The following is a 9,698-nucleotide window of genomic DNA, read 5'->3' on the forward strand; positions in this document are numbered from 1 at the left end:
GTATTGAGTGTGTAATGTAATCCACTATATATGATATGTTTTGTTTTAAAGTTAAGGACATTGCAAAGCTCCACTTTTAATGATTGTAATAAATAACACAGGACATTTAAGCGAAATCTCACGGCCTGTCTTGACCCCGGGCTGCTACCTTTAGAGATGTTTATAGTGCTCCTGACCTTCTTCAATGTGTAAGATCATAAACAGTGAAGACATTTCACAATCGTTCCTTCAGACAGTTCAGTCTATTTTCTATTATTCACAACCTGGCCGTTCCTATTTTCTTGTCACTGTACACTCTTGGTCAGAATGCAGATACCTGGGTAATACGTACTTATCAACTTTAAAACCTTTAATATTAAAAAAAAAATAAGCATGGAAAGAACTACTACTCACAGAATTAACCTTGGTCAGTTTCCGACCTGTTAGCACACAGGGGACAGATGATTACCCCTCAGAATTAACATAACATGTTTATAAAAACAGATTTTAAGCCATGTCTTAAATGTGTTTTTGAGGAAGGCAGCACAACAAGTGTTTCCAACAATCATAGCAAGCACCAACTGTTCCATGAGGGTCAAATAAAAGTTCATGTCAGCTCCGCTTGCGTCGGGGTGTCAGATGACAAAACACCAGCTCCCCTCTCTGAGCTTTCAAAGTGAGGTCAGCTGGCCTAGACGAAGGATGTCCCACTTTAACCCACTGATAACAGACGTTCAGGCAGAGCCTGACGCATTTCTGCATGATGGACGGCACACTGACTAATGGCAAACAGATTGCTGATGTTGTTGGGGTGCATGTTTTCATCCTGTCACTCATTTCTGACTCATCCACCCTGCTCTGCTCTGCAGAGCTGTCAGGTTCATGAGGGTTTTATAACCCCTCTCTGCTCTGTCTTTCTCTGTCATGTTCACTTTAGTTTGCCGTGCAAACAACCCTCCTCCTCCTCCTTCATTTTCCTCCAGATTAGCCTTAAGAACAAAGCTTTTCAATACTATTTTCACAATCACACTTTCAGACAAAGGTACAAAGCTTTCCAATCTATTGTTGTGATAAACCAGTGCACTGCTACTGTTTATTCTCAATCAGTGAATTTAACTCAATCACTTTCAAATGAATGCTATGTCTCCAGCCCTTTCAAAAAAAAGGCCCAATCAGACACAGCAATCAGTCACAGCGTGGCACTGCCGAACCCCATCAGCATGTCATGTGGATTGCATTAGAACTGGTCGACCTGATGCACCACTGGAGACCAAGAGGTTACTTATCATATGTTTGGGCATAGAGGTGGTTCAGGAAAAGTACCCAAGGATCCCTCAGACACCCTGCAGAGAACAGGGCCCACAGCTCTTCAGTTTCTCTTTTAAAAATAAAACCTTGAATGTAAATTAGCTGCTACTACCAGACATGTGAGGTGGCTGTGAATTGCACACAACATTTTCAGGCAAGCAGTTCTAAAAATACATGTAACACAGAGGCTCTGAGTTTCACTTCATTTATTTTCATTGCATCACTCAACCATGTAGAAAAGACACACAGGTTAGAGATGTTACAGATGATGTAAAAATGTCGCAAAGCATCGTTAGATCTTTTATAAACACAGACCCGTTTTAACAAACAGAACATATATTTAGGTTGACTTCCACAAGAAGCATAGTACAGCTTAGCCTTATAAACATGTCGCAGGAACAAGGCTTTGTTGTTGTATTACCTTACACATATTCACACAGAGCATCCTTCTCACCGGGCTGGTGGGGAGATAAGGAGTGTATTGAACCTACAAACAATGAGGAGGTGAATATGAAAGCAAGGCTGATGGTGGTGGTGGGAGGATCTTCAGGGTGGGGGGTCAAGACTCCTGCGGTTATTCAGGGACAACACAAAAGCAAAGGCTACTGTCCTCCTGCAGCTTTTCACCTCGGGAATTTTTCATCATACTTCCAGGAAATAAATGTGTCTCTTGAAACCTTGAAATCTTCCTTCTGCGTTTCCGATAAATGTTACACTAGTTGACTATGATTAAAAATAAACGTCAGACTAGTCCAGTGACTTGCTTGGAAAGCAGATACTAATATCCACCCAAACCAGCCAGGGGAGCTTTCACACAGGTAAAGAATGCCGCAGCTCACACTGCAACCTAAACTTGCAGCTGCTGCATATAAATAGGCTGGTGCAGCCAGACAGCAAGAAAGCAACAGAGCAGAAGTGGCTAACGCCCATTTGCTCAAACACACTCCTGACACTTTCTGTGTCTCTCTCCCTTACAGTAAAGGCAGCAGCATGCAGACTAAACATGATGGCCTGGCTTCTTTACAGTCCGTGCTCTGGAACAATCAAACATTTGAATATAATGCAAACAACACTGATGTCTGAAGTCCGAGTGTGAACGACGCAGAATCCTCTCTGCAGTCAGTGAGCTTATTCCCAGTGCTCACTGTCTCTGTTTCCCTCTTTCCATTTGGCATCCCAGGCAAGAGGGATGCTAAACTGCCACAGATGGGATGTAATTTTAAATAAATTAATTGTTCTGTCCACAACCCACAGGGTTAAGAGTGATCAGATGAAGCAGAAGAACTTCTTCCAGCTACACCTGGAGAAGGCTTTGGTGCGCCTGTCAGAGAACCGTCTCTTTTTGGTCTTGCGGGTTTTGTTCTTAATGGCTGCAAAGATGGCGGCATCAAACGCCTCCTTCAAGTTCTTCTGCGTGAGTGATGAACACTCTACATAGTCCACCGCCCTGATCTTCTCGGCCATGCTTCGTGCCCGAGAGCTCAGCACCGGCTTGACATTAGATCTGTCCAGGTTGATGAGGACGTTCACGTCCAGTAACAGGTCCAACTGAGTTCCAACAAGAACGATGGGTGAGGACGGGTTGTGAGCGCGGATCTCTGGAACCCACTTTTTGGTGATGTTGTGAAATGATGTGGGGTTGACCATGCTGAAGCACAGGAGGAAGACGTCGGTGTGGGCGTAGGACAGAGCCCTGAATTCATCGAACTCTTCCTGTGAACACAGAGACAGATCGAGAGGTTAGCATCAATGAAACTGAGGTGATGGAGAAATGAGTGACTCACTGAAGTGTCAAAGACAGAACATTCATCAACATTCAGGGTGAAATCCTCTTACTCACTCACAGACTGGATTAAGCAAGGACATAGTTCACATCCTATATCATAAAAATGTCCCAATGGGAGCTCTGAATGAATTAAAACTCATAGTCTTACCTGTCCAGCTGTGTCCACAAGCTGAACCTTCACTGGAGATCCTTCTACTTGGACCTGGCCTTCAGAAGAGCAGAAAAAAACAGTCAGTCCAAATTCAAGAACACACATGGTGGAACAATTTGACTATAAAGTGTGTTATTATTAAAATGAGTAAAATAACTCACCAGAGAAGACATCAAACCCAGTCTGCCTGTACTCGGTGGGGTATCCATTGGAGGTGTAGCTGACGATCATGCTGGTCTTCCCGACGGCTCCGTCCCCGACCAGCATACAGCTGATGACCCCGGGATCCAGCTCATCCTCCCGGGTCAGCCCGCAAGCGGAAGGGACTCGGGACTCGTGGTAAAAGTAATCCATGTGAGGTGGCATGTCGAGCCGAGCATTAAACCTCTGACTGCAAACCCTCTCCTTCCCACCTCTGTCTTCGCCTCGGCTGTGAGATTAGATACTGAGAGTGAGCGGAGCAGTCACATACTGTCACACTACTGCGGCTCTGACTGACGGGCGACATGTGCGGGGTGGGAAGGTTGTAGGGCGACTTTCTGCTCAGACAGGTTGTGATTTGCATGGACACTCCCACTGAGAAAAGACAGAGTATGGACAGACAGACAGGCAGGCAGACAGACAGACAGACAGACAGACAGATAGATAGATAGATAGATAGATAGATAGATAGATAGATAGATAGATAGATAGATAGATAGATAGATAGATAGATTACTTATTTGTTATTGAGTCATGTGGAAAAGAAGGCCATGTAATGGTCATAATGCCATTTAAATATAGGGTTACATATTATAATCTATCATACATTATAACTTATAATGCTCTAAAAGTGTTAAATATAATGCATAATTGAGTTGTTTGTTATATTTTTCTGCGCTTCTATACTTTCAACGGTTTATAAACAAACCATGCCGCCTTCAAATTTGTACGAACTGCGCCCCCTAGTGCTAAAGACAGCATTGCACCAAAGTATCACATGATTCTGTGTCACCTGACTATACGGGTCCACCCTGTGTTGTATACTCGGAAGCAGAGCTAGCCGCTATGGTAGCATGAATGGCTGATAATTCATATTTTCAAGGTTATGTTGCAGTGTAGTAACCTTTGTTATACATATTTATTCTCGGTTAAGACTTACGTGCAGACGTTAAATGCATTATTAGACTTTAACGCTTGAAGTTGTGATAGCTAGCTGGCTAGCGGCTAGCTGCATGCTATGTCGTTTTGGAATTAAAGTCTTCGCCATACATTCAGTTGCAGGTATTAAAATACGGTAAACTAAGATTGGAATAAATTTAATGATGGCTTCGATTCTTGATGAGTACGAGGACTCCCAAAATATTCGGCAAAGTGCGCAGCAGCATAGCCGCCTGTCTTCTAACATCGGGATAACGCATTCAGGTAGGTCGGCTTCCTCTTTTTTTTTAGCTAACTGTCAGGCTGCTGCACATTTAAACGTTGTATAATAAAGGTTTAGGCTCATGCAAGCATCACTTTACTGACACAAACCAACGTGTTTCCTTGCGCCAGGATTTGTGAATGTTAGACTTGAGGAGGAGAAGCCGATCTTCAACAAGCAGAGGATTGACTTCACACCGCCTGAGAAGATAAACCATCTCGCTGTCTGCAACAACCAGCTGTGCATGAGCCTGGGAAAGGACACTCTGCTTAGGAAAGTATCGATATGATAATCACTGCTTTAATGGTCACTGGTGTTGCTGTGATTTTGATTAGATTACTTTAAAGTAATGTAGTTGTTGCTAATGTTTTTTATGTTCTGTGTGATATAGGATCGACTTGGCCAAACCAGATCAGCCCAACCAGACAGAATTGGGACGCAAAGATGAAAGTAAAGTGCACAAACTGTTCTTGGACCCCACGGGTAAGAAAAGCATATTAGGTTGTTTCTTTGATGTCCACAGGTTATAACCAGTTAATTACCAACATTTTATGAATAGTCTACCTTTCATAAATTTAATATTTTTTTTTCTCATTTGCTTTGTTTGAGTGCCACAAAATCAACAACACTACATAATTGATCAGGTTACTGTTGCAGTGTCATATTTATGACATTCTAACGACAGCTATATCCTCCTCCTTATGTTCCCACCACAGGATCCCATCTGCTTATCAGCCTGAACACTAGTGAGTGTCTGTACCTCAACAGGAACACACAGAAGGTGCGCAGTCTGTCCCGCTGGAGAGGCCACCTCATCGAGAGTGTGGGCTGGAACAAGCTGCTGGGCAATGAGACAAGCACAGGACCCATTCTGGTTGGCACCAGTCAAGGCATCATCTTTGAGGCAGAGATCTCTGCATCAGAGGGCAGCTTATTCAACACTAATCCAGATCAATACTTCAGACAGGTCAGAAAACACCTGACTGTAGTAATAGTTTGCGCACTTCTAACCATTTGTGAGTTAATATTATAGGTATTTTTTTCTTTAATACTAGATTCAAAAGCAGCAGAAAATACTCAACTATTTATTTCATTCCTTTTACTTATCATTTACCCAGATAATGATATGTTTTCTCCTGATGCAGGTCCACTTCCTGGAGGAGGATGGCAAGCCAGCACCAGTGTGCTGCTTGGAGATAGAGCGGGGCTTGGAGAATAAATACTTCATTATAGCCACGACCCGCAAACGTCTTTTTCAGTTTGTGGGTAAGGTGGCTGAAGGGTCAGAGCAACAAGGATTCAGTTCTATCTTTAACCAAAACCAGGACCTGCTCCCCAGTTTCCAGGAGTTTCCAGCCAACATGGGATACAGTGAGATCACCTTCTACACCTCAAAGCTCCGGACCTCCCCGAAGGCGTTTGCCTGGATGATGGGTAATGGAGTTCTTTATGGTCAGATGGACTACGTCAGACCTGATTCCCTGCTGAGTGATGTGCAGGTATGAATTTCTCAGTATGAGAATCTTCACTTTAATTCATGTTGTCTGTACCTTTATGTTTCACAGACTTCCTCCATGTCTATACTTTCACAGGTCTGGGAGTATACTCCAGACATTGACCTTAGTCTCAACAAGCCCATCTCCATTGTGCTGACGCAGTTTCACTTCCTGCTCCTGCTCCATGACCGAGTTAAGGCCATCTGCACTCTGAATGGACAGGTGGTGTATGAGGACGTGTTCCCTGACAAATTTGGTGCCCTTAGGAAGATGATCAAAGACCCAGTTGGTGGGTTGGTGTGGATTTACACTGAGCGGGCGGTGTTCCGATATCACATCCAGCGTGAGGCCAGGGACGTCTGGCAGATGTACATGAGCATGAGTAAATTTGATTTGGCCAAAGAGTACTGCCGCGACCGGCCTGAGTGCATGGACATGGTGCTTGCCAAGGAGGCTGAGCACTGCTTCCAGAATAAGCGATACCTGGAGAGTGCTAAATGCTATGCGCTAACACAGAACTATTTTGAAGAGATAGCGCTCAAGTTCATCGAAGCCAAACAAGAGGAGGCCTTAAAGGAGTTCTTACTTAAGAAACTAAATAATTTGAAACTGAGTGAGAGAACACAGATCACCTTGCTTGTTACCTGGTTAGCAGAACTCTACTTGAACCGCCTCGGCCAACTAGAGAGCGACGGGAACAGCATCATCTTCCAGGAAACCCGCGATGAGTTCCGCCAGTTCATGAGCAGCTCCAAGCACAAGGAGTGTCTGTTCAACAACCGAACCACCATCTACGATTTGCTGGCCAGCCACGGCAACGTGGACGACATGGTTTACTTCTCAGTCGTCATGCAGGACTACGAGAGAGTTATATCCCACTACTGCCAACATGACGATTACAGCGCTGCTCTGGATGTGCTGGCAAAGCACTGTGATGAAAAACTCTTTTACAAATTCTCCCCTGTCCTCATGCAGCACATTCCCAAAAATGTGGTGGATGCATGGATTCAGATGGGTAAAAGGCTAGACCCAAAGAAGCTCATCCCAGCTCTGATGAACTACAGCCAGATGGGGAACACCCAGCAGATCAGTGAAACCATCCGCTACATGGAGTTCTGTGTGTATGAGCTGAATGTGACAGAGGAAGCCATCCATAACTACCTGCTGTCACTTTATGCAAAGTATAAGCCAGATTCTCTCTTGTGGTATCTGGAACAGGCAGGTACACATGCTTCAGAGATCCACTATGATCTAAAATACGCCCTCAGGCTGTGTGCAGAGCATGGATACCTCCGGGCCTGTGTGCTTGTATATAGGATTATGGAACTGTATGAAGAGGCAGTGGATCTTGCTTTACAGGTAAGTGATGAACACTATGGTCAGGCTTGAATGTCAAAATAATTTTTGTAGTTAATTTTTTTTATATATTTTTATCACATACTGAAGAAAATTCATCAGACGAGGCCGCTAATTACTTTTATCACTAATACTCTTTTTTTTGTCTGTAGGTAGATGTAGATTTAGCCAAGTCATGTGCTGACTTGCCTGAGGATGACGAGGAGTTGAGGAAAAAGCTGTGGCTGAAGATTGCCCGCCATGTTGTACAGGAGGAGAAGGATGTGAAGAAAGCCATGAACTGTCTGTCTAGCTGCAACCTGTTGAAGATTGAAGACATCCTGCCTTTCTTTCCAGACTTTGTCACCATCGACCATTTTAAGGTCTGTAATAAAAAGATTAGTACAGACTACCAGGTGTGAAAAATGATGTATTGAAAACCCCATATTATAACTTTTCACTGGTCACTGAGTCTCAGAAGAAGTTGGTCCTTAAAATGCATTCTGAGCCTGTGATAGTGATGTGCTAGACTTCACATGCAGCTTTCGAAGGATGACCCCCTAAATTGAGACACTACTGCATAGGTGTGCCCAAGGCAGATGAGGTAGTGTGTGCAGTTGGAAAAAAACAAGAAAAATATTCTCATTCTGTTGTCCTGTGCTAAAGTCATTACTTTGCCTTCCGCCAAGTGTTCCATTTAAATGACTATTAACAGCTCTTAATGTGGTAAATGTGCTCAATGTATTGTTAATGTTATATGAAGAATAATGTATGTACACTCTTGTTCGTCATGGTTTCTTAGGAGGCCATCTGTAACTCCTTGGAGGAGTACAACATGCACATTGAAGAGCTGAAGCAAGAAATGGAGGAGGCCACCGAGAGTGCCAAACGTATCAGGGAAGACATCCAGGAAATGAGAAACAAGTATGGCGTAGTGGATTCCCAGGAAAAGTGTGCTGCTTGTGACTTTCCACTACTCAACAGGCCCTTCTATCTGTTCCTGTGTGGACACATGTTCCACTATGACTGCCTGTTCCAGGTGACTCACTAAGAATTTTTCACTTTATTTTTTCTGTAATTAGCAGTACTAAAAGTCTGATTGGCAGTCATTTTCATATTTAGTATTAATTATGTCATAAAAACATTTCTTATATAAACTTACTGGTTATTTTTTTTCTTATGTCCTCTTTTTTATCTGCTGTTTAGGAAATCACTCCTCACATATCAGCCTACAAGCAAAATCGTCTTGAAGAGCTGCAGAAAAAGCTGGCTGCAACCACACAATCCTCCAAATCTCGACAACGTCCAACACCGAGGGACGAAGGAGACACTTCCAGCCTGGGAAAGGGCAATGCAGGCACAAGCCGTGAGCAGATTAAGTCAGACATTGATGACATCATTGCATCCGAGTGTGTGTACTGTGGTGAACTGATGATCAAATCCATTGATAAGCCTTTCATTGATCCTCAGAAATTTGAGGACGAGAAGTCTAGCTGGCTATGAACAGACTTTTGTTTTCTCACATATGACAGCCTGCCATCTGTATGTCAGTTAACGTGCATCATCTATACAGACATTTACCCGATTGCCTGTTGGTAGTGCCTACTGCTGGAAACCTTCATTGGAGTCAGCTATTGACAGAACACACTTATTTAGTTTTCAGTGTTGAAGCTGATTTGCACTTTGTTTGGGAACAGGTAATAGCAAAATGAAAGGATATTGTTATTAATGTTTTAATATGATGTAATTATACTTATTGTCAAGGTTGTACATTGCATACATGTGCCTGAGTCAATGATTCTAACTGTAGGAAAGGATCTCTTAATTGATTTAAATAAATAAACCTATATACACTTGCTTGGGTAATTTAAAACCTGCTCCTAGACAATATCTGTGTGTCTTAAGCTCACTTGAGTCTCTTCACTTTATGTGTATGTGTTACTCTAAAGGTCAAACTGGGGGAAGTGTTTAACTTACATTAAAGCTTGGCAGATTTGATGTACTGATTGCTTGTTTTAATGTAATCAAATGTAACATCAATGTAACATTTTCTACGTATTATGACCTGGATGACTGAGAATCTTCATCAACAATCAAATGTAACATTTCATGGATCATTTCACAAGTAAGCCTTCCGTATGCACATGGTCAAGAAAACTAAATGATATGAGCTTTAGGACTGAGTTTATAATACCTGTCGGGTCCATCAGTCTGAAATTTAGCATACAACACATAATCATT

The 9,698-nt window shown here is 42.9% G+C and overlaps 2 protein-coding genes across 2 annotated transcripts; one reads left to right on the forward strand and one right to left on the reverse strand.

Moving 5' to 3' along the window:
- Window positions 1-1,476: 1,476 nt before the first annotated feature.
- On the reverse strand, window positions 1,477-3,747 carry rhov (ras homolog family member V). The gene is made up of 3 exons (XM_028397691.1): window positions 3,386-3,747; window positions 3,222-3,280; window positions 1,477-3,000 (listed from the first exon to the last, which is right to left on the reverse strand). The coding sequence occupies exons 1-3, from the start codon at window positions 3,588-3,590 to the stop codon at window positions 2,554-2,556; spliced, it is 711 nt and encodes a 236-aa protein (XP_028253492.1). The 5' UTR covers window positions 3,591-3,747; the 3' UTR covers window positions 1,477-2,553.
- A 485-nt stretch (window positions 3,748-4,232) lies between these two features.
- vps18 (VPS18 core subunit of CORVET and HOPS complexes) lies at window positions 4,233-9,441 on the forward strand. Its single transcript, XM_028397903.1, has 9 exons — window positions 4,233-4,628; window positions 4,758-4,899; window positions 5,018-5,109; window positions 5,343-5,593; window positions 5,772-6,125; window positions 6,219-7,481; window positions 7,631-7,840; window positions 8,260-8,496; window positions 8,664-9,441. The coding sequence occupies exons 1-9, from the start codon at window positions 4,526-4,528 to the stop codon at window positions 8,958-8,960; spliced, it is 2,949 nt and encodes a 982-aa protein (XP_028253704.1). The 5' UTR covers window positions 4,233-4,525; the 3' UTR covers window positions 8,961-9,441.
- Window positions 9,442-9,698: the final 257 nt, after the last annotated feature.

This window comes from Parambassis ranga, chromosome 24 (assembly GCF_900634625.1).
Source record: "Parambassis ranga chromosome 24, fParRan2.1, whole genome shotgun sequence".
Taxonomy (NCBI): domain Eukaryota; kingdom Metazoa; phylum Chordata; class Actinopteri; family Ambassidae; genus Parambassis; species Parambassis ranga.

Excerpts from the sequence above, each read along its gene's own strand:
- rhov (XM_028397691.1), bottom strand. The coding sequence starts at position 3,590 with ATGCCACCTCACATGGATTACTTTTACCACGAGTCCCGAGTCCCTTCC. Across the intron at positions 3,281-3,385 it reads TGGGTTTGATGTCTTCTCTG|GCCAGGTCCAAGTAGAAGGA; the intron begins GTGAGTTATTTT and ends GCTCTTCTGAAG. Across the intron at positions 3,001-3,221 it reads TTGTGGACACAGCTGGACAG|GAAGAGTTCGATGAATTCAG; the intron begins GTAAGACTATGA and ends CTGTGTTCACAG.
- vps18 (XM_028397903.1), top strand. The coding sequence starts at position 4,526 with ATGATGGCTTCGATTCTTGATGAGTACGAGGACTCCCAAAATATTCGG. Across the intron at positions 4,629-4,757 it reads CATCGGGATAACGCATTCAG|GATTTGTGAATGTTAGACTT; the intron begins GTAGGTCGGCTT and ends TCCTTGCGCCAG. Across the intron at positions 7,482-7,630 it reads CAGTGGATCTTGCTTTACAG|GTAGATGTAGATTTAGCCAA; the intron begins GTAAGTGATGAA and ends TTTTGTCTGTAG.